Raw genomic sequence first — 24,573 nt, forward strand, 5'->3', positions numbered from 1 at the left:
TAATATTTCTATTCATGTTAATGCGGGGATTTCAGTGTCTAAATAATAACTCCAGATTTCGAGAATAGAATTAATGCTGTATTTACTTAAGCTTGTGTAAAGTGTTGTGTATAAATTCGGGTATCTAGAAATGCCAGTTCTAACACTGCATATCCAAACATTGAGCCTTCGGCAAATGTTTAAGAAAGTAGCACATACCTCTGGATGTCCAGTTCTGCCTCTCCTGGAAATGTTGGTCCAATAGGCTCCTCGCAATTGCCAACCCACAGGCTGGATGGTAACTCGATGGCAGGTCACTCCAAAGGGTGGAACGGAGTTAAGATCTGAGAACGGTCTGAGATGTAATTCGGTTACGCCGTAGTAGTTCGAACGGTTGGCATAATAATATTTCCTCCGCACTACACAATACACTTTCTAAGCTCGTTTAGCAAAACATTGACTCGCTCAAATTAAAGAAATATGTTTTTTTAGAAATTCTACTCGTTCTAACTTTAGTTTCGTTCTCCGGTTCGCCGTAGTTGCTCCGTCTCTCTGTCTCCTCTCTCGATTCTCTTTTCCCTCTCTGTGTAACCTCTGGTTCTCTGGTTTCTATTGGATTTCTAGTAATCTGGAATTTGCCACTTCTGCATGACGTCGGAGGCGTGTGCTCTTTCTCATCTAGGAAACGAAACGGTTTCCTCATTATGGCCGACGACTGGCAATCCTTCGAATGCCTAGACTCACGATTCCTGGCGTTTCTAACATGCCCGAGAAGAGTGTCTTGTGTTCACAAACATCTTACAAATTTACTTACATCAAATTCTACCAATTCTTTCCAATCATACATTAATTGAATTCTGATTTTAATTTCCTGTAATTAAAGTAATTTGCTAGTCAAGGCGTACTAAATACCAACATTACATAATTATTTCTACACTAGAGAGCAATGTCCATCGTTTATGTAATTTGTTTTTGTGTATTATTATTTCCTGATATTTTCTGTTTTCTGTGATTCTAATAATCAAACTCTAAATCTTTATTAAAATACAATTGACTGAAAATAAAACAAATAAAATATACAGGGTCTGCCACAATATATATATATATATATATATATATATATATATATATATATATATATATATATAACAAAACTTCGTTTCCATATAATTATATTAGGCAGAAGTACAAACACAGTATCATAGATTTGAATTTTTATCAGATATCAAACATATCAAAAATATACCCAAAAAAATTACATAATCTACAAAGGTATGTTTGACCTATGTAACTCTTCAGATAAATCATATCCTTTAAGGCATTAAGATTCTTCTATCTATGATAAGTTGTAAGAATCTTCAGAATGATAATGTTTTAATTCGTGATTGCTGTCACTAAGGACTACCAGGAAAAATATTTCATTGCCAAACTGATATAAAAAGAAATCGCACTAATACATAACGTCTCCATAATATTAGAAAAATAACTAAACAAAACAAACAGTGATTAATAAAATTCAATCACTGAAATAATTAGGGCTATATACACTAATACAGCAATAATCAGAATCAAACTCTAACATTAAAAAGGAGTAACCGAATAAGTTACTAGTTTGGCCCAAATAATTTTAATATCGACCTCCTATCTCGGGTGCAACATACGAATTTGTATTCAATAAAATCGGGAAGTGGTTGACGAAATATTTCTTGTGAGATATTACTACATTACTCTATATATATTGGGCCCAATTTGAATTTGCTAGTTACTTAGGGAATGCCTTCTTTCCTTCAGCGAGTTTGTTCGATTAAAAGGCCACCAAAACTGATTAGAACAGACGTCTAAATTTTTTATTACAGGTAAACGCTTCTGGCTGGACCACTTGTATACAATTACGCTTCCCTTCGCGGAAGCACCCCAGAATATGGTAAGGGATGGACGATGGGACAGGTGCCGTATGAGAACTGAAGACACGAAATCCGTTGCGCTCACATCTACTCTTACGGAATGTAAAAGAAAAAATTCTCGAATTTCAGTTTCTTGTTGAATACTGGGATATAATTCCAGCGACGTTCTCATCTTGCCTTGATCACTTAAGATTTTATTATTGAGCATCTCTTATGGTGCCTTGCTAAATATGAACTATAAATAAATTACTCTAAGAAAAAAAATTTAAATATCAATTTTGAATAATTTCTACGCTTTCTGCATACGATACATTTTACATATATATGTTAATATGTATGTGTTTAAAACTTGGTCTTAAACTAAATGCGCTTCAACGCACTTAGCACGTCTTTTTTTACTTGCATATACTAACACGTCTGTTTTTTAAATACAATCATAGAATATTATCTTTCTACTCTCTTTGTACAAGTGATGTTTTCACCCTGTATCTACTAACACGTTTATAGATGTTTCTCTCGAATAAATCTTTTGCCACACTTTTGAGGTGCATGAGCTTTTTTATTTTGTGTTAACATGTGCCTTTTCAAATTTGTCATTAGACTAAATGTTTTCAACTTTTTGATAAGTGTGAGACTTCTTCTCTGTGTGAATTAATAATTGTACTGATAATTGCGATTTTTCAGTATATCGCTTTCAACTCTCAGAATGTGAGATTTTTAACCTGTATATGTTTTCATGTGTATTGCCAAACATGATTTTCTAGTATATTGCTTTCCGCACTTTTGAAACGTGTAATGTTTTGACATTGCATGTAATAAAAGATGTTTTTCCAAATTTTTACCACTACGAAATTGCTTACCACACTGCTGGCATAAGTGGGTCTTTTCACTTGTGTGTTTTATCATATGTGTTGTGTGTTAATAATTGCAACTTTTAGTATATCGCTTTGCACTCTTAGATTGTGAGATTTTAACTTGTATGAGTTTTCACGTGTGTTGCCAAACTTGATTTTTTAGTATATTCCTTTCCACAGTCTTGACACGTGTAATGTTTTGGCGTCGCATGTAATAAAAGATGTGTTTCCAAACTTTTACCTCGACGGTATAGCTTTCCACACTGCTGGCACATGTGGGCCCTTTCCCCCGTGTGCATTAACCTATGGGTGGTTAAATCAGATTTTCGAAGAAATGTCTTTCCACAGTGTTCGCAGAGGTACGATTTTTCACCAAAATGAATTAAAATGTGCTTTGCCAAATCTGTTTTTTCAATAAAACCCTTTCCACACTCTGCACATTTGTGAGGTTTTTCACCTGTATGAATTAACAGATGTGTCGCCAAATTTGACTTTAAACTAAATCCTTTACCACAATGTTTGCATTTATGGGGTTTCGCACCTGTATGTAAAAACACGTGCCTTGCCAAATGAGACTTTCGTATAAATCTCTTTCCACACACTTCGCACTTGTAAGCTCTTTCACCCTTATGTATTAACAAGTGTAACCCCAAACTCGACCTTTGACCAAAAGCCTTTCCACACACTTGACACATATGTTTTTTTTCACCTGTATGTACCAACATGTGCGTTGCCAAACTCGACTTTAGAGCAAACCCCTTTCCACACTTTTGACATGTGTGCGATTTTTTACCATTGTGAGACAGCATGTGCCTCGCCAAAAATGACTTTTCAATAAATCCCTTTCCACACTCTTGGCATGTGTATGGTTTCTCAAATCTGTGTGTTAAAATGTGTCTAGCCAAACGAGACTTTCGGGTAAATCCCATTCTACACTCTCGGCATGTGTAAAGTTTTCCACTTGTATATGTCAGCATATGTCTTCTCAAGCGTGACCCTGTAAATTCTTTGTAAGGCTCGTTAGAAGTGAGAGACCGTTTATCTAAATTTGAAAGTATTTCTTCTTGTGTAGTTAAAATACTCGCTTTTCTGGATATAGTACGCTTATTGTACCTGTCACTAAACCAACAAACAAGGAAATGAAAATCAAATATTACGAAACATCAAAGAAATGTAAGCGCTTTTATACAAACACAGTATCAAATTGAAAGTACTTTCTTCCTGTTATAAATGTAAATATATGTTAATGATCTCCAAATGTTTTATAAATTATATCTTGTGATAAACAGAAGCAAGAATTATCGAGAGATCTCAGTTTCATTTCCGTTTCCTAATACAGATATCCTTTTTTTACTAAATCAAGTTCTATCTCAATTCGTGTACACAATATCAGCTTAAAGCACATACCAATGTACATATCTTCCATTATGGAACTAAAACATCATAATTATAAGCTAAAATGGAGCTTCGAAACCAGTAAAGATAGGCGTGTAGTGTGTCATTAGTTTACTTCCAGAAAATATTGTAAGTTTGAGAACTTCCAATTACAACGACCAGAAACTGTTAATATAGTAACAAAGAAAGAAAGGAAGGCTATAACATTTTGCACAAAATACAGCGTATGATGCAGTACACCTATCTCCAAAAATATTTTTAATATCCTCGGTGTGCATTGAGATATCACATTTTAATCCAGTTAACAATCTATTTAAATATATCTACGTGGCTAGATATGGTACATATCTAAGATCTTTTCCGAAATAAAGCTTGTCGAGAAAAGAGTTTTCAATTCCTCGTAACTTTTCACATATGTGTAAGAAATACCTGATATTATGATTGTCGAATTCGAATTGTCTCTACTTAGTTATTACTCCTAAAAACTTCTAGAATATGAAATGTTAGGATCTCAGGTTGTAACACACAGAGATACGTGTGCTATTGTACGTTTCTAATTGACAAGATGTAATACCATTCGAAAGAAACAAAATTCTATAGTAGATTCGTGACACTCCTATTTCAGTGTATGTCCAACAACGTCTGTCGAGTGCTATTTTCATAGGAAAAGGTCCACTGTTTATTATTTATTACTCTAAAAGGTAATAGGACATACCAAGACACATAACCCAATTTGTAAATTAAAAAAAAAAAAAAAAAAAAAAAAAAACGAAAGAAACATTATACGTTACATTATGAGAATAAGGCAGCTCAACTGTTTCAAATTAATTTTCTTATATGCTCAGTGCTTTTTTTCTATTGGATTTTTAACATGTTAATTCAGTAAATAGGTATCATAAGAACACAAAATGTACGTCGATGGTTAAAAATGAACGTCGAAAATTCTTTTCTGACCAGACTACTTTCCACATATGCTTATAATTTAAAAATATAACTTCAAGTGCACGAGTGTTTTGGAAAAAAACATATTTAAAACAAAGACATAAAACAATATATGTCGCGTTTTACTCAGTACGTAAACAACTTCCAACTTGTTTGAAATCAGTTTACGAAACGGGTGAATCGATTATAATTAAATTTTTCACTGGAGCCTTAGAATGCATTTTTCAACGTATCTCAACCGAATCTTTTTACCTTTTCATCGTCACTTTCATTAAAATAAGAATAGAATGAGTATACATGGTGTCCATATAAAAATTCCCTCATACAAATTTTAATTGTGTGGAAACATTTAGCGCCAGATAGCAACGTCTTACAGCATCTTGAAGAGCAACTCAAACACCTTTTCATTGTTGATTGTTAATTGTTGTTATTTGTTGCAGATGTTCACTGACAAAATGAAAACAGCAAAAGAGAGAAGGCAGTGTGTGATATGGTTGGGAGAGACTAAATCATGAATTACAGTCCAAAAGAACCAGACGAAAGTGCCACCGGGACCCACCAGACGTGAAAAGACTATCAAGGGATGGTTTGAGAAGTTTTTAGTCACGAAGTGTCAATCGACAGCCTCCCTGGAGGAAAGTACAAACGTCTGAGGATAAGGTCAGCGAGGCCATCACTGGAAGCCCAACAAAGACAGTTTGCGAAGCATCACGCGAGCTGAACTTCCCACGTTAAACGGTCCATAACGTGCTCCATAAATGACTACGTTTGTATGCATGAAAGTGCAAATCGTTCAGTGCAATGACCAACAGAAAATAAATACTTTTGAAATGGAAACTCTCGAACGGTATGAGCATGATAACGATTACATGGGGAGGATGACTTTCAGCGGTGAGGCAATGTTCCATACATCAAACAAGGCGCGTATTTGGGGTTCCGAAGGTTAATGTGCGTATTAGGGATTGTTCCCGAATACATCAGAGATAGCGAGAAGATGAATGTGTGGTGTGTTTTGAGACGTGACAGAATCATCGGCCCAGTTTTCTGCACGGAACACAAAAATTGGTTCCGTTTATCTAGACATGCTTGAACACTGCTTCACCACGGCTACTCCGTTTGCAACCAAAACCGATATTCCAACAGGATTGTGCCCCCACCGCAATGATATTTAGACGTTCGTAGGGCTTTAATCGAACGTTTCGATATCAATGAATCGGATGTGATGGACCCTCTAGTTGGCAACCGCGATCTCCTCGCATAACCTCTATGGATTTCTTGGTATGGAGTTACGTTAAAGATAGAGTCGACGCCACAACTGTACGTAATGTTCCTGCTCTTTGTCACAAAATTATAGAAGCCTTCAACACGACCACACCGGACATTCTACAAAACACATGGCGGCAGATTGAATATTGACTGACATTCTGAGAGCGATTAACAGGGCCCACTTAGAAGTGCATATATAAACCAAAAAAAAAAAAAAAACTTGTTTGAGTTGCTGTTCAAGATACCGCAAAACGTTAGTCTCTGGCACTAATAGTTTCCATTTGTAATCAGGAAGGTTTTATGATGACACTAGGTATAGCAACAGAGTGTAGTAAAAAAGCGCTTTCTGTCTCTATAGCTACCATAGCCTGACAAGGTAGCCGTGGAAGTAGAAGAAAGGATTCGAGAAGGAAGGAAGCGGCCTGGGACCTCAACCAACGCAAAATTTTCATGGTATGAATGAGGTTCAGAATGGCTTGTCTGAAAAAGTTGTTCACAAGTATTTCGTTCGAGTGCCCTCACTGGGAAGCGAAACCGGGACCACAGCAGGACCTAGAATGAATACGTATGAACATTCGGGACATGTATATGAATATCAACGAATTTAAGAAACGGTTATCAACGGTGTGCTTATACATGAAGGAAAGAAGAGAGAAAAGTTCCCTCTGGTACAAATAACATCTTAAATAAATGGAAATATTTATTTGACGATTTGCTTAACACCCAGCCTGAAACTAATGTCCGGGGAGAAAAAAAAAATGGACACTGCAGAACTCTATATTTCAGAACCTAACCGAATAAAAGTAGGAATCACTATAAAAAAAATAAGGAACACAAATCTCCGAGTATAGACGAAATTCCCCCTCAGATAATTTTATATAAACTTACTCTCCTTATGTGGAAACAGGAGGAAATATCACAAGAGCGGAAAGAATCAATCATTGTTTCAATTCACAAGAAAGGCGATAAAACTGATTGTAATTAGTACCAAGACATCTTACTTTTGTCAAATCCTCCTAAACATTCTATTAGCAAGATGGACACCATACTCAGAAGAAATTAATGAATATTACAAGTGAGTATTTAAACATAATCGATCAACAATAGAGCAATTTTCCACTCGAAAATGAGTGGGAATACAATACCCCGGTACATCAATTATTGGTTTTAGAATGGTTTACGATTCGGTTAGGAAAGAAATATTGCACGACGTTCTTTCAGTTTGGAACACCGAAAAAGCTAACTAGATTAAGATAGTTTAAGCGAATCCAAAACTAAAGCTCGGGTATGAAAATTTTTCTCCTCGAGCATTCAATTCGGGAACGGCCTGAAACAAGGATGCGTTGTCGCCATTATTATTCAACTTTGTACTGGAGTAAGCTATAAGAAAAATCAAAGTTAGCAACGAGACTACAAAGTTGAATGGTATTCGCCAAGTTATGAGGTATGCTAATGTAAATTTAATAGGGGATGATGGAACAATAGAAAGAAGTGGAGAGATTATTTTGAACGCCTGCTCGGACATACGTTGATATAAATCCAGAGAAAACTATATACATGGAATTTCATCGGGGTCGTAATACGGCAAATTTCGGATGGAAAAAATATTAGGTAATACTTTTGATGAAGTGGATGCCCTGAAGTATCTACGATCAACATTAACAGACAAAACCGATATTCACTAAGAAATTGACTGTTGACTAAACGCAGGGAATTCGTATTAAACTATAATCATGCCTGTTCTTCTGTATGGTTGCAAAACATGATTGCTTACTCTGAGGGAAGAACGTAGACTGAAAATATCTTAAAACAAGATCCTCAGACGAATAGTCAGACACAAGAGGAACAGGAATGCGGAACTTCATAACTAGGAAGTAAACAATGTATATTGTTTTATCAAATATCGTTACAGTAACTAAGCCTCAGGTGAACAGGTCATGTAGCGAGGATGGAAGAAAATAGGTACGCATTCAAAGTCATTACTGAAAGACTTTCGGTAGGACCCTTAGGAAGACCCAGGCGTAGATGGGAGGACAATATTAAGATGAATCCCGCAGAAATAGGAACAGATACTTCAACCTTGATATAGTTGGTTAGAAATTAGTGGAGAGCTTTTGTGAACGTGGTACTGATCATTCGGGTTCCATAAGCCAAAGAGTCAGTTCGTTATTTTCAACTTTTCTATGCATTAATACTAATCGTGACACTCGTAGTAACGGCAAGGTGTGTAAGAAGAAATATGCAAGCATAATTTGCCCGTCACGTGTTAGGTAAGAAGAATAGTGGCTTCTAAGGAATTCTTCACAACTGTAAACCACAACTGCGCAAATGCCAGTGTGGTTCGGAGCCCACGAAAACAGACGAGCGTGTCATTCAAAACCTCGTTGTTGCATAAGAAAAATTAATCAATTCACTTGTACCTGTAATAGATATGTGAGCTAATGATTTAATAGACGATTATATATATACAACCTAATTTATCACTAAAGCTCTCATGTCACAAGTATAAAAAATCAAGTCAAGCAATAAATAGAGAAACGAAAATCAGAAAAAAAAACTTTACTTAAAATTCGGAGAGGAAGCTTTAACCAGTTCTTTCGTGAATTTAGATCCCAAACTATGCAAAACCATATCATAAGACACGTGACTAGGTTTACGAAATTAGATGTGGAAATTATTGTTTATCACTACAGTAACGAGTGATACAAAATCTCAGATGTGTTTCAATAACACTCCTCCTTCACCCTAAATATTACAACGTCTGTAGTGATAAAATGTAATAAGAAATAAGAAAGGATTTGAACATAGTTAATATATAAGAAATCAAAGATACCCTAGGAGAATTCGTCCGTACATATCATATATGACCTTTTTTAGAAAATAAAACATTGAAATGTGCTAACGGATATTATAAAAAGTAATCGATGGACATTTAGGAAAATGATCTACTCTGAAAGTTGGAATTAGCACACAAAAATATATGAGGTATCAACCCCATTAAAAACGTATTGATATCTTTCGTTTCAAACTCGGTGCTAGCACAAAATAAACATCTGTACAATTGTTACGTATCTAAATTTAAAACACGTTTTGCTAGTGTATGGCAGAAATGCTGAACAAATATGTTATTCTCAAACACGTTTAAATACTAATTTCATCCACAACCAATTACAGCAAAGAAAATTATTAGGAGAAATTATTGAATAAGAAATTATTAGTTAATTATAAACGTAGTGACTTAAAACGAGTTGTTACAACAAACTTAATTATATATATTTATATATATGTTTTCATATATATATATACTTATATATATATATATATACGTTATTGTTTAGCTACGAAGCATGTATCTTACTACAACGTGTGTCGCGTAAATAGCAATTGCCCTCATATCAAAAATGTGTTCGTGGTATCCAAAAAGAAGCAAATGAAATTTACTTTAAATCTTATAGCATTCTTTTCGCTTTTTATTTTTTTTGTGCCAATATTATGTAACGGAAACCAGTAAAACGTATAGTACTATAAATTAACTGACTCTATTTATTTGTCTGGGTCATTCTCTGTATGCGCTTGAATTTTTGCCTAATGTCGGAAATGACACATGACACTGAGACTGAAAAAAATTTGGAGACTACATGAAGTGAAAGAAATTTAGAATTAAATAAATGGCATATTGGAAAGATATCTACACATAATGGACAACATAACGATTCAGAAAGACATTATTTGGCATGGACGAACAATACCCTTGAAAGCCGAAAGTAAATCTGAAGAAAAGAAGTGAATAAAAATCGTAGGTTATAAACCTAAAAAACAAATCAGTTTAATATATGACAGATTCATTTAAAGAATGGTTATACTAAACAGAACAATATATTTTAGTATATAATCTCACTAACTTTAATAGATTGCTCTCAAACAGAAAACGAGTGCACTGGATCCGAAATCATTGTATTTCCACATATATATGTACCATAATGAAAACAGAAAATAAGTTTTTGGAAAGTGATCTGCATAAAAAAAATGACAGTAGTTCAGCTACTTTTATGTTCTCGTAAGGTTTACATTTATTTCCAGGCTAGTATATAAAACAGATCTTAAAACATCTCTTTGCTAATATTATATCTTTTGTCTTATCCACATGTGAAACATACGATTATCTGGAAAGCATTTTTGAGCTTTCCGAAAAGAGAACAGGAATTCTTTACAGATACACATGCTTATCAAACATTAGTTTCCGTTAGTTTATGTAAAATGATGTACGCTTTCGTTTCGTTTCAAAATTCCTGTGGAAGTACTTTCACTAAAAGCTTGCAATCAAGGTTCATAATTACATACAGAAGAGCAAAAAAGAAACATTTCCAAGACGTTTATTAGCCTGCAATCGAACCCATATTAACACTTGAGCTTTATTGCTGACAATACACAAATTGTTGATGAATTATTATGCTCTTTAGAGTTGGTTTGCTTCGTATATCTGAACGTAAATTCTAGTCAAAATGGGGACAAGACATTGCGTGTCCTACACAGAGTTGCTTCCAATTACTTAGTATTATTTGTTACTTTAGTTATGACCAACAGTCTCTACATCCACTACCAAAATGTGATATATTTTAAGGTAAAATCTTTTGTAAAACTAAGGATCAAAGGTCAGCACGTGCTTCGCTTAATCTTCCTGTCTGATCAACATAACAAAACTTTTATTACTCTGTTTCTTTGCTTACTGGTGAATAAGACAGGTACTTTTATACTTATACGGAGAGAAGGTATGTGCTAGCGCGATGTCTAAAAGAATCACTACAAGAAAAGTTAAACATTTGTCTGGTGGTATGTAAACAAATTGATCTCATTATGAACGTGTAAAATAAGTACATATTAAAAAGTCTGGGCCAGTATCAGAACAATTATATATGTGAATTATACTACTACTACTGTTTTAATAATAATAATATTAATAATAATAATAATAATAATAATAATAATAATAATAATAATAATAATAATAAAGTTATAAAAAATTTGGCTAAGAAATAAATTTGACATAAAGCTAAAAAGAATGAAATGACACAGAGGAGAGCTAGATTAAAAGAGAAAACTACATTTAATAGAATTTAAAATATTTTTTATTGCTAGAATTGATATTTAAAAATTAAGTTTTGAAAACTGCTAATTGTTCAGTAAAATATATTATTAGAATTGAGATTCACAGAAATAAGTGTAACAGACGTTGAATACGAAACAATATATTGCCTTTCTGCGTAAGGTGCGAGTGTTGTATGCAAAATTGAAAAAAAAAATGAACTTTTCAATTCTAAACAATTTCTGCCGTGAATGAAGTAACTAATTAAACGTATAACGTAAATCATAAATTTTGCAAAATAAGCAACCATCTATCGTAGGAAAGCCAATTGGAATGGACAAATCTTGCAAAAATACTGTCTTCTCCATACCGCTATGGAAGGAAAGATGGAAGGAATGATTGAAGTAGGAAAAAGACTAACAAAACTTTTTGACGATTTCGAAAATGAAAGGAAAGAGCTGAAAGAGGAAGATGAAGAACGGGAACAGTGTAAGGAACATTTCCAGGTCCAAACCTAGGTATAGAAAAAGAGATAACCTCGTCGGTTTCAGGAATTGCCAAGATGCAGAATACTTAATAATAATAATAATAATAATAATAATAATAATAATAATAATAATAATATGAGTTGTTAGGGTGAAATTTACTATGTACTCTTGGCAGTAATTGCTCATCACGGCTGGAACGTATAAAGTAATTGTTCTGCGAAATATAGATATTTTTCACGTTGAATTGGCTATAAAAAACTCGACCGAAGTGTCTGTTATAAAATATAAATAACCAGCATCTTTCAAGATGAAATAGAAACTTGCCAACGAAAGGAGTTCTAGATCTCAATTTGAAATATCTATAGAAAATAAACAACACGTACCACTCATCACATCTGGAACGTGTAATATTCTAATACCACACAGACACAATGAAAATAATAAGAAGAGAAAATGTAAAACATATTATATATTCAAAATTGAGGACCAGAAAAAAATTCGTAATCGTCGTTGCATCATCAATTAAGTAATGAATATTTAAACGAAGATCCACGTGAAAACACAAGTCTAGTCAACTATGCTAGTTATTTGAATTTGTATGCAAAGTACTTAAGAAATCACGTAGCACTTACTCTTTAGTCTTTAAGTTATATTTTATTTATTTATTTATTTATTTTTGAAAATAAGTAAGTTTATATACCATGAACGGCTCTGGGTTATCTAGGTGATGCGTGTACCCGGTACAGTGTGGATCAATAGCAATTTGTGATTTCTCAGGTACGGTTATCATTGAGGCCTGATTCGTCTAGCCACACCTCGCGTAAAGCTAAAATTTTGTCAAAATGTTGATGGTAAACTTCCGAGGCTCAATTCTACTGTTGTAAAACATTAACATCGTAAGCAACAACTGCATAGAAAAATGGATGCTATATCTAGAAACGAAATAAGTGTTTAGAACTTTGTTCTTGAAATACAAAACTGTAGCGGATAAACAAACGGTGTCGATTAAAAATAGTTACTTTTTTATTATTTTCAAGTCTGTTAACTCACAATAAAGAAATATGTAACTAACAAACCTGAGTTCCTATAACCACAGATAAATTTCGTGTGTACCGAAACGTATTTTGAGCAATTGCAGTACAAAATGGGAGGATGAAGTTTTCGATACTTGTCTTTCATTATGTACACATTGCTACGTCCCTCTTACCACGAACAAAATAACGCGGAATCCCACAAATTATGCCCTCCTCGGATCAGAATAAACGAAAAAATGGCTTGCGTTCGCCGCTTAGCACAGATACGTGCGTATTTTCTCGCACCTATTGTATTTATAACATATAAGTTTCTAAGCATATCATGAATTGTACGCTGCTGGTGGATTGGTGAGAAACTAGAAGATATTCGGTCAAAAGTGAAAGTAACGCTCCACAAATTCACCTGTGCTAACTTGGAAAAGTAGGCAAATGCCAACAGCGAAAAGAATGTAAAAGACATTAGAATAGAATTTTCATTATGAAATATGTACAACTGTTCAACCAAATTTCCCTATCATTGATGATTCCAGGCTTTGTTTTTTTTTTTTTTTTTTTTTTTTTTGTGTGTGTGTGTGTGTGTGTTGGGGTATATCAATAATGATAATTGCGATTAAATATATTAGTAACGAAAATATTGGAAATCTACATTAAGCACGGTACGATATATGTCCAGAAAAATTCTGATGCTTTCGGGGAGTAATTCTCCCCAGCCGAACCCCGTAAACACTGCTGATCACCGCAATCGTTATGTTAATCTAGAATGTAATTTAAACTTTTCTACCAACACTGAAATACTAAGTATGAAGCGCTTATTTTATTTCAAACAGAATTTGTTTGTCCACTCTTGGTTTATCCTTCACGAAAAAAGAGCCACGCAAATTATCAGGTCTTCCTTGCGTAGGCCATAGATAGGTAGTCCGCACATATCTAGGCACGCAGCTTATAGATTACCCAGTGGGGTACTATTTCCAATAACACAAAACATACTACCAAATTTCTTAAATACAAAATAAACAAACCTTCTGTTGCATTTTGCGTTTCGGAAGATTCCCATTAAGAAGTTTTGACAGTTGCCAGGAGTTTATATCGTGTTCGAAAAATTACTGACTGATCCTTTTACAAATAACCACATTTCAATAAGAATTGCAGTTGACATTACTCAGAAGCGTGTCGGTAATCAACACTAGCTCTGAAGGCTTAGTGTAAAAAAAAAAAAAAAAAATGTAGTTATTCAACGTTATATTTGGATACTTACTTCACTGCCGAAGTGCCTCGTCTTTTACAAAGCTAAGCCTTAGGTTATGATCCTTTATATGTTAGAATGATACCGATTAGATTTGACCAGTTAAAAGACGAAAGAAAAAATTAACAAAATATTGAAATTGTTGAAAAGGAATATTTACACAGACATAACCCTGATGAAATAAATGCATATAACGTACCTGAGGGCCTGGGAATTGTTATTATCTGCTTCCCGATTATCATTTTTTCCAAAATCCTCTTCTTGAACGTTATTATCTCCAATAGTGGATGAAATAGGACTGCTTGACTTTTCCTTGTATGTGAAATAGGAGGATGTCGGCTTGGTATTACTGTGAAAATGTTTCACATTAGCAAGTACTTCAGCTGTTGATAAACGTTTGATCAAACATATTGCTTTAGAAGTTAGTTTCCAATCTGATATTATTTCATCGTCATTACTTTCTGAAGACATATTCTCTCCTTTTAGTCTTTCACATACCAAACGTATTGTAGGAGGATCTTTATGGTCATTAGTGCTACTACTACATTTTTTATAATTACATACCTGAAATGACTTGTTTCCTGTTTTCATTTCAGCTTTATTACAAGCAAATTTCAAATAATGAAAAGGAATTTCGCTAACGCAAAATGTGTTCAAGTCGTTGGTTTGAAACTTTTAGCAACCGATGATAAAGGAAACCAAACAAACCTGAAATCAATAAGTAAAATATTATTCAGTTTTACAAAATTTATCAGCGGGTCGGGAGAAGACAATGGAAAGTAGGATGTTAGATGAAACTGAGTTAGTAGATAGAATAGTTTGGGATCAGACTAGGTATGTACAATGTACTGAAAACAGAATTTAAATGAATTCGAAATTGTGGTAAAGCTCATACGAAAATATCAGCATTACTAAATACCCAAATATCACAAATATGGAAATACCCAATTTTTTCTTGATTTTCTCTCTTGTTAAAGCAAAAACTAATGTATTTCATTTTTACTCTACATACAGATATATTATACGTTTATATTGTTTCATTCACATTACTATCTTTTGTTTCCGTTATAGATAAATACATTTTATTGAAGTATAATTGTTCTTTTATTTCTTTTTTTTAAATAAATTTACGATTTCCGATGATCAGTGTTGCAAGGGAACAGAAAACGCCAAAACTAAAGAGTTCTCTAGTACAGTACTACCTAATGTTTCTAGAATAATATATCAAAAGAAATGTTATACAAATTTTCCGCCTAAAAATGGATAACATTTTAAAAGCATATTGCAATAATTTAAAGGCAGACTTGCTTCTTCTCTCCAGCCTTTTGTCTTCACTCAAATACATTTAGCGGTTGTTGTTTCTAGTGAAATTATTTTAACGTAATTGATGTATGTTTTAATTTGCAGGTCTTATATTTTACAGTATTTTTGGTTTTCCAGTATTTAAATGATAGTAGTTTTTTTTTTTTTTTTTTTTTTTTTTTAAAGGAACTTATGTTATTTCTTGGTAGTATAGGGATATATCGTCAGTATTACTAACAACGTTATATGGAACATGGAAATTCTGGTTAACGTTTGATCCTAACAACGCTAGGTTTCACAATAAATGAACGGATCTCTCGCGCAGAAGGCGCTCAGAATAACCGAAAAACATGTAGAGAGCTCTTATTAGATAATGTAATGGGGCATAAACTAAATTAATAATTTTATAGTCTACAGTGTAGATAATTTAACTGAAGAAAAAGCAAAAATATTACAAACGTAGTTATACACTATATTTTAGTAAAGACAAAGAATTCGTAAAACTACATGTGTGCTTATGTTATTATTTTGCAATAGAATAATGATTTTCGATATTATAAAGGTCAAAATCATCAACTTCGAACAGCCCTATCGGCATATACGATATATGTTATAGAGAAATCCTATTTCTTTCGAAAGGTAAAAATAGAAAAAGAAACGTGAGAGAACTATGTACTTTTCTTGTTAACCTTCTTTTTCTTTTAAATTAAATGCCAATATATTAATAGAACTTTTATGAATTCAAGGGTTATCTTTCTAATATGGATGCACAGAACAGTCATGTTTGCTACCTCACAAATACACTATAATGTATCACATTCTCTTTTACAAACATGGATTTGAGTCAGACGTTACTTTTCGTACTTTATATAATAGTTGTCAAAAGAAAATCTCCCCTACACCGTCAAAGGAATTTTTTGTCCCACCTCTTCAAACTACGAAATTTCTAAAGGACTTTTCCACAAGACTCAGCTAGGGTCAACAGGGTTTTCGCCGTAATTCTTTCGGTATCAAAGAAAAATCTGAGTTCATTATTACTACAGTGAGTTAATCGAAAGTCTTATTACACTGTGAGAGCTAATCACGTATATATACGGAATGTCTGAAAACACGGAGACTGTGATCATGTAAAACGACATCATTTAAATCAAATTATTCAATATATTTTATATTTTCCTTCATAGTTGTACGGTGTTGGCAATCATGGATAATATCCTAATTCCATAGACTGCAATTTAGTTACTAGATGATGCGCAAATGCTCCTTACTGTACTATTTGTGTTCACGTCCGATTAGGATGTGCATATTGTCTTAGGACAAAAATGGAGACAAAATGACTCATGATTAGTGATGGGTAAATTCCCGGGAAGATATTTTTCGTGAATGTTCCCGGGAAGATTCCCAAAAATAGAAATTTTCCGGAAATGTATGTACAATCACAAACAAAATCGCATTCTAGTAATATATTATGATTATTATATTCGTTTTTTTTTATCCGAGCATTTTATTACTGTTGTCTGTAGAGGATTCTTTAAAATGTATATTTTGAACTGTATTACATTACTTTAATAATATTTTATTATATTTAGAGAGTACGCATAAATGTATATTTCCCTACAATACGTTCTATCCAAGTAAATATGTGTGAAAATGGTAAAGTATGTCTACATACTTTTACACCGCTAAACAGTATAAATATACATGTAAGTGACTTTTCTAATCTTGAATCAACTACTGATATTATAAACAGATTAAAATTTTAAATGTTATAAACAAACTAGATTGGGTAACTGCCATAAGATACATGTATCACAATTTTATCAACGTTTACGCATACATATTAATGTTCACAATATTTGCAAGATACTGATTTATCTTTATAATTTTGCACGTAAGATTGCCACACGACATTTGTTCCTACCTATTTCTCGAAATTTGATGCGTTAATTCACATTGTAAGAGAAGTCCGGGTACCTCTTCAGAAATTCGAGTCAGAGAGAGGAGACAGCTCGACGCCTAATACTAAAGGTGGTTCGGAGTGTATAAATAGTATTTCAACTAAATTTCTACATAATTTTTACATTACATTACAAACTGGCTCCTTTTTATCATTTGTAAATTAGTACCTTGCTACATTTTAGTGCAAATGGAAATGAAACATAAAGATTTATATTAGTAGTTATATAAAGTACAATCCGCGAATTTTAATTTTTATAACGTCCAAATTATTTTAAACCTAAATGTAAATCATAATAAATGAAGATGAAGTAATTAGTCATATGGTCCTTATATTTTGATGATCAAGTGAAGAAATGCAAACAAATTCTTTCCCGGGAATTTATATGCAAAGGAAAAAACCCGGCAATATTCCCATTTTTTATTTTCCTTCCCACCGGTAATATACCCACTGCCCATCACTACTCATGATATCATACCCCAAATTTGGAACAGAAATTTAGAGAAGGCGGTGATAATGTTTTTGATGCGGAAGTGTTTCACACAAAAATGGTTTCGGTAAATTTTATATACTGTGCAACAATAGCGCAAGCAGCAAAATATTTCTTTACAATGTATAAAAATTATTTGTGAGCGACTGGTTGTACAAAAGAGAAGATCCGTGCGGTAAACCTTGGAAGGTACGCAAAATTTTATACAAAATCCACCACAAAAGCCGGAATTTATAAAATAAGTAGCTTCGATTTTTGTCCAATTCATTTTTAAAAACACCGGTAAAGTAGGTAAAAATATATTGATCCTTTTTCTGTGCATGTATCGTTTTTATGTGGTTTTATGCAATATGTAATGCAATATCTATTATTGCCATATTCTGCCAATGCAAAATATTATAAAACAAAGTAAAGAGGAATCTCCAATTTTTCCACCGATGTATGAGATATTCTTTTAAATGTCTTGACGATGTTTTGAGTCTAACCTTACCGAAGAATAATTGAAATTAAGGAATAAGTATTTCTTACTTAAAAAAAAAAAAAAAAAAAAAAAAAAAAAAAAGCTGACCTCCAGCAACTACATATCAGCCTAGGAAAATGGTGAGCATTCGCGTTAATTTATCTGTATCATGCATCCACTATCATCATTTATGGGCAAATGCAGAGTTCCTGATATACCTCTTCCTACGCACGCACATACAAGATGCCGAGGGTTTCTATTTCAGTCACAAATGTTTGGCTCAATTATATAGTATCCGTGCTCTTTAACAGCTACTTAGCATAAGTTAGTTTTTGTGTTTTGCATTGTAGTTATTATTATTATTATTATTATTATTATTATTATTATTATTATTATTGCATTATTATTATTATTATTATCACTCAATCGTGAAAGAATTTATTACCTCTTATCTCTGTTGGATACTTGATTATCGTCTATACTAGGACCCGGGAGAAGTTTTCTTCTCTTCAGAAGACTATTATCAGTCAAATAGGTAGGTGCACCAGCTTTCTAGTCATATGTGCTACTTTTGCAAATTGGTCAAATATGTACCTCAAACAGAGGATTTATGATTGAAAAAGAAAATAGAATAATATTCAGGACACAATCGGGAAGAATTGACACAAGTCGGGAAAAAAATCAAAATCAGGAAAAAGTCAAAGTCAAAGTCGGGAAAGGAGTTCAGACAGGGAAAGAGGGCGAAAAGACAAGGTGAACAGGACAAAAAAGTAGAGGAAAGTGGGAAGTGTAAAATGAAAATAGAAAAGAGTATAAAAAGAAGGGAATGTATGTAAGTGTAAATGGAACAGAAAGTGTAAGTGTAGTGTAGGTGTATCACTGGGCCCACTTAATCTCCTTACTGTTGGAGCAGCACAAGCTACGAAGCACGCACTGGCACAGCCGCTGTCGAACTCCGAGAAGTTTATTTATTTATTTATTTATTTATCAACATGTCGATCAAAGAGAGTATGCTAGACGCAAGGTGCCAGTACAATGTAAATTATTTGGTACCGATAGAAGTATGTCGCAATGACAGTGGGGGTAATGGTTTACATCAAGGAAAAATGAAATGAAATCTTTGAGTTTTACGTCCCACGATAATGCCGGTTAGGCTAAAGGAGACGGTGATGATGAGAGATGAGTGAAATGGTGGAATGAAGAAAGTGGGAGGAAGCAGGAGAACCCCGAGAAAACCCACGAGCACGTTGTTTGTCCACCACAAAGTTCACCTGGCGGGGGCTGGGATCGAACCCGGGACCCCAAGTACCAGAGGTGAACGCTCTACCACTGAGCCACCGCGCCCCCTGGTTTACATCAAGGCAAGGCTAATTCGCGATAATCTGCACAACAGTTATAATGACATTTATGTCGCCTAAAATAAAAACATGTTTTCATTAATACTATGCTCTATTTACACTTAATTAACCGTATAAATTTTTCAGTGTGAATAGAATATACTTTAACCCATTTTCAACCAACGTTGCGTAAACGCAACATTATTTTAAGATATTTTTTGTACTGTAATAAAATTATTTAATTAGTAGCAAATACTTCTCATTCTTTCAAAATGGATCTAATCTGATCGAAAAATAGATTAGTTCGTTTCAAACTGTTGTTGTTCCTATGTCAGTGTTGCACCAAAAATTGGATTTTTAAGGTAAAAGAGAGATGTAATTTTGAATAATTGTTAAAAATATTTACAAATAATTTCAAGCACACAAAATACGTTATTTAGTAATCCCTTTTTATGCTTTGTAAAGTGCTATAAAGAGATATAGTTGGACTTTATATGTTAAATCAGTGCTTTGTTTTAAATTTAATGTTGCGTTTACGCAACGTTGGCCCTTCGCGTTGTCTTTACAGTTTGGTCTGACCTGGTACAAATGCGCAAAGCACTTAGATTTATCATGCTCCGGGACGACTAAGGCGTGCTATACACTACGAGATCAATCCTAGGAAATATCTTAAGATTTATCTTCGGAAAAATGTTATGACATATCTTATAGGAAATCCTACCCTTTTTTGTGCCATACACGTGAAAGTTTTCCTGTCTGACCGAATGACGTATCAACATTGTGAAATAGTTCTATTTAATAAAAGTACAAAGTTGAAGAATTACAATTTAATACTTTGCATGAAAAGACATATTTATAAGGTTCAAATTTCTGCAAACAACATAATTAAATACAAAGTAATACAGCTGTAATTTATGTTTACAATTGTAGGGTTACTACTGTAAAATTGTCATTATAATAATGACATTGTAAAATTGTCATTGTAATTTATAATTGTCATTATAAATGTTTTAACGACGGATAAAATAGGTTAGAGACAATGTTTAGCAGAAAGGGTCCAGCTATTTTTTCTAAGGAATGTTACAATTTCGGTAGTTTCTATTCACATTAGTTTAGTTTAGGTTGGTTTAGGTTAGTTACGGTTATGTTACGTTAGAGTACCGTATATTAGTATATAAATCCAACACAATTTTCCAAAAGTGATAGAATTTCGATTACTTCTATTAATATTAGGTTAGTTTAAGTAAGTTAATTTAATTAGGTTAGATTTGGTTAGGTTGTGTTAGGTATAAGTACTTGCATCTTCCATTTCTCCTGTAAATTTTGTATGTTCTGCTTACTTGTGGATCCCTTCTGCGAAACATTCACCTAAGTGAGTGCATATGAAAGATGACCGGTGATACTATTTTCCACCACCGGTGTATTTCTGCATAGTTTAGAAAAGCTATAATTTATTTTTACAAGTGGAGCGCTACTACCACGATACCATGACAAGTGCTATTCAAACTCGTATCATTGCCAAAACCCACTCGTTTTCACTACATTCACTAACGCGCCTGTTTCCTTTGCTCGCACCCCCTCGCTGACACTCGAGCATCCGCTTCGCCCTGCTCTGACTTTCTAGAAACCACCTAGCACAACTTGGATTGCGTTTTTTGCACTATAGTTTTTATACTATATATCTGGACCCAGTATTTGTACGCAAATTGTAAAAGAATTGTAGTTTATCAACAATTGCTTTTGATGGTCCCCTTGAGGGATTTTATCTATGCTATGTAAAATATTTTCATGTCGGTCAACGCAAATCATTTAGGAAACAGTGACAAATTATAATTTTTCAACAATTATTTCGAGTGGTATGCCTAAAGTAAACCTGCACGATCAGAAGATACCTCATCAGTTGTGTTTTCACTTGTTTTGTTTGCACTTTCTCTCCCCTGATGTCGCTTAAATCGAAATCTTACGAATTTTCTTTCCGAAATAGAGCGTGCTCTAAACAAGCGAAATCTCATAGGATCGTTCAGAACACAGGAAATGACATGCGATCTGATGCCATATACGTTGAGATTTTGCTAGTTTCAAAATTTGCTCACATTGTAAGGTAAGTAAATATATGTTTATTGGCTTTTAGAATCGAAAGTAATCAACAAGATACTCGGTATTATATACAAGAAAAGTACATAAATATATTTTCATTGATTCTTATCTTATAACATTGTTTAGGGTATTGTTCAGTGTTTCTAATTTTTAACGCAAATTAGAATACGGATAATAAAGTATATTTCAGTGAAAAAATTGGATTTCATCATTTTATTTGAAAATAAATATGTAATATACTTGAAAAGTGCAAGTGAGAAATAAACTTAGTACAAGTAAATACTTGTTGGTATGCAGAACAGTATGAAAAACTCAGCTTCCAATGTTACTGTTCGTGATGTATGACTATTACAAATGTTTTTACAAAAGTAAGGATCATGTTTCAGTTTAGGAATTAATTTAGTTATGAAGCATTCCAGATAACATGAAATTAAAATTCACTTTATTATGTCTTGAATGAACTGTTTCTAGCAATTTTTATATTTGCTTGTTTTTCTGTTCATTTTAAAATTATTTAAATTTTTTAGCACCTTTTTTTACTTGTTACTCTTGTGAGTTATTTATGTAATACGTATTTATCATATTTATTTCTAGATGTATACGGTGAAGAAGTTTCTATCCCTTGGGAAAATAATCAAAGCCCTCGATGAAGATGTTGGAGAGGAAAGTGCAAATATTGTTCTGGTGCCACCGGATGTCGATGCTCTAACAGAGGAGGAAGCAATTGATGAAGATGAGGTGCTCATAAACAATGATGTGAACTTACCAAACGATGTAGTCAGCGCACTCGAACTTCACATTTCAACAGACAAGTCTGATAATACAGAAACAGATAATGTATCTGAAACGTCAGCTGGTGAAAGAATGGCACATAAAAAAAAAGAGAAAGAAAATCCTTGAACCTCATTGGGTGAAGACAAAATCTAGATACATACATGCTAGTTCGAACAAAGAGGATAAAGTAGTTAACGATTTGAAATCAGAGTATTTAGAAATGGACTCCTTTTCAATTTAATTTTTGATGAGAAACTGACTAATTGCATTATTAAATTTTCTGAGAAGTATGCTAACGATCTTCACGATAACGGTGTTCCAAACTACAGAATTGCAATAAGAGGGAAAAAATTGTGGTGGCCCTTATTCAAAGACATTGTTGATAGTATATTTGTTAACGCTTGGAAATTTTATAATCTAGTAAGTGAGAAAATGTCTCAATTAGAATTTAGGTCTGCAGTAGTTATTCGGTTGTGTTTCGTGAATCTGAAGCACCACAGTCTCAATCTAGAGGAGCCGAGGAAGTGAAATTAGAAGAAACTCACGCACAACTAGGACGTCCATCTTCAGTATATCTGTCTTCTTCTGTACGCTACGGCAATATTGGCCATGTTGCAATTTCTCACCCACAGAAGAAAAGAAGAAGGTGTAGAGCTAGTCACTCTCAGACAATTTATCTTTGAGGCAAATGTAATGTTCATCTTCATTCAAACATCTTCATGTAATTTCATGAAAAGTAACTATATACGATTTATGTAATCCCATCAGTTTATTCTGTACATTTCAGGTTAGTTACAGGGCTCGAGTTTCTATAGAATCTAACTCGGAACAAGACAAAAAAGTGTTACGGTAAAGTGAAGACAAATTATGTATTTCGCTTATCAGAGTTTTATAGAATTATTATCAATTTATTAAAGATTTATAATAACAGCCATGATCATTGTGAAATAAATGTAGGCAACACTTGAAATAAATGATTTGGAATTTGAACATATGTGAAATAATTTTAATATGATTCACACTTCTAAATATAATGAACATTCTTACAGAAGTAGTGCTCAGACGAAAGGCAACACGAAGAGCCAACGTTGCGTAAACGCAACATTTTTTCCCCACCAAACTGTGCGGCACACCCTTCAAATGAGGCACGATGTATTACAAAACTACTATTGGTTTCGACCCATCGTTATAATTTCGATCCTTGGCCGATAATGGGTTAAAATCAGTGATGTGCCGTAAACTATAATATTACGTCTACGCGATTGTATACTGTAATCTATACGTAATCTACATTACACCTCTTCCCGTGTAGACTATGTAGACAACCACTATCAAATGTAAGGAAGAATTTCGTTGCTCGTTTGTTCATATTTCCTCATTCAGTTGTTTTGCTTCGGTGCAGCGAAAGATTAGGGAAACGACTAACATATAAAAAGTAGAGGGAATTATCTAATATGTATGTTTACTCTGCTCTGCACATACCACTTCCTTAGATTTTCCACTTCGAGCACTGCTTTTATAATGAAACTTGCAAAACTAATTCTCACCTGTGGGCTTTCAGTCTTGAAGCTGCTGTATTTGGCAATTTTTTCTTGCATATTTTACAAAATGCATAATATTTTTTTTCATTTTTCTTCATCAAAACGAAACTAAGTATTCAAAAGTTACTATTCGCTGGTCTAGGCATTTTATTTTGTACGCAATTTCGCAAGGTAACGACAAAAGAAAGCTCCTTTATTGTCCACGACGCCATATTAAATTACGTGTTATTGACATATTCTACATAGTCTACGTTGTTTACATTGTCTACACATAGTTGACACGTAAACGTAACTATCGTTTTTTACGCGTAGACGCACATCTCTGGTTAAAATATAGTGAGGAATATCAGTAATGGTTTGCGTAAAGACAACGCTAATCTTACAAATTATGCATAATTGTTATAACATTTACGTCGCTTAAAATAAA

General features: G+C 33.5%; 3 protein-coding genes across 3 annotated transcripts in view; 1 reads left to right on the forward strand and 2 right to left on the reverse strand.

The window, feature by feature from the left end:
* Positions 1 to 14,871, reverse strand: part of LOC145689873 (uncharacterized) — an 83,092-nt gene extending 68,221 nt beyond the window's left edge. Inside the window, exon 1 of the mRNA XM_081764164.1 lies at positions 14,753 to 14,871. The gene's annotated coding sequence lies outside the window, so the exon portion shown is untranslated. The remainder of the gene's footprint in view (positions 1 to 14,752) is intronic.
* On the reverse strand, positions 57 to 14,779 carry LOC145689874 (uncharacterized). Its single transcript, XM_081764166.1, has 2 exons — positions 14,388 to 14,779; positions 57 to 3,856 (listed from the first exon to the last, which is right to left on the reverse strand). The coding sequence occupies exons 1-2, from the start codon at positions 14,777 to 14,779 to the stop codon at positions 2,854 to 2,856; spliced, it is 1,395 nt and encodes a 464-aa protein (XP_081620292.1). The 3' UTR covers positions 57 to 2,853.
* Positions 14,872 to 21,698: 6,827 nt separating the features above from the next.
* Positions 21,699 to 23,664, forward strand: LOC145688832 (uncharacterized). Its single transcript, XM_081763001.1, has 2 exons — positions 21,699 to 21,835; positions 22,426 to 23,664. Exon 2 carries the CDS (start codon positions 22,426 to 22,428, stop codon positions 22,729 to 22,731), a length of 306 nt encoding a protein of 101 aa, XP_081619127.1. The 5' UTR covers positions 21,699 to 21,835; the 3' UTR covers positions 22,732 to 23,664.
* The last annotated feature ends 909 nt before the right edge of the window (positions 23,665 to 24,573 follow it).

Source organism: Thermobia domestica, chromosome 7, assembly GCF_964235325.1.
Source record: "Thermobia domestica chromosome 7, izTheDome1.hap1.1, whole genome shotgun sequence".
Classification (NCBI taxonomy): Eukaryota; Metazoa; Arthropoda; class Insecta; order Zygentoma; family Lepismatidae; genus Thermobia; species Thermobia domestica.

Excerpts from the sequence above, each read along its gene's own strand:
- LOC145689874 (XM_081764166.1), bottom strand. The coding sequence starts at position 14,779 with ATGAAAACAGGAAACAAGTCATTTCAGGTATGTAATTATAAAAAATGT. Across the intron at positions 3,857-14,387 it reads AACAATTCCCAGGCCCTCAG|TGACAGGTACAATAAGCGTA; the intron begins GTACGTTATATG and ends TTGTTGGTTTAG.
- LOC145688832 (XM_081763001.1), top strand. The coding sequence starts at position 22,426 with ATGTATACGGTGAAGAAGTTTCTATCCCTTGGGAAAATAATCAAAGCC.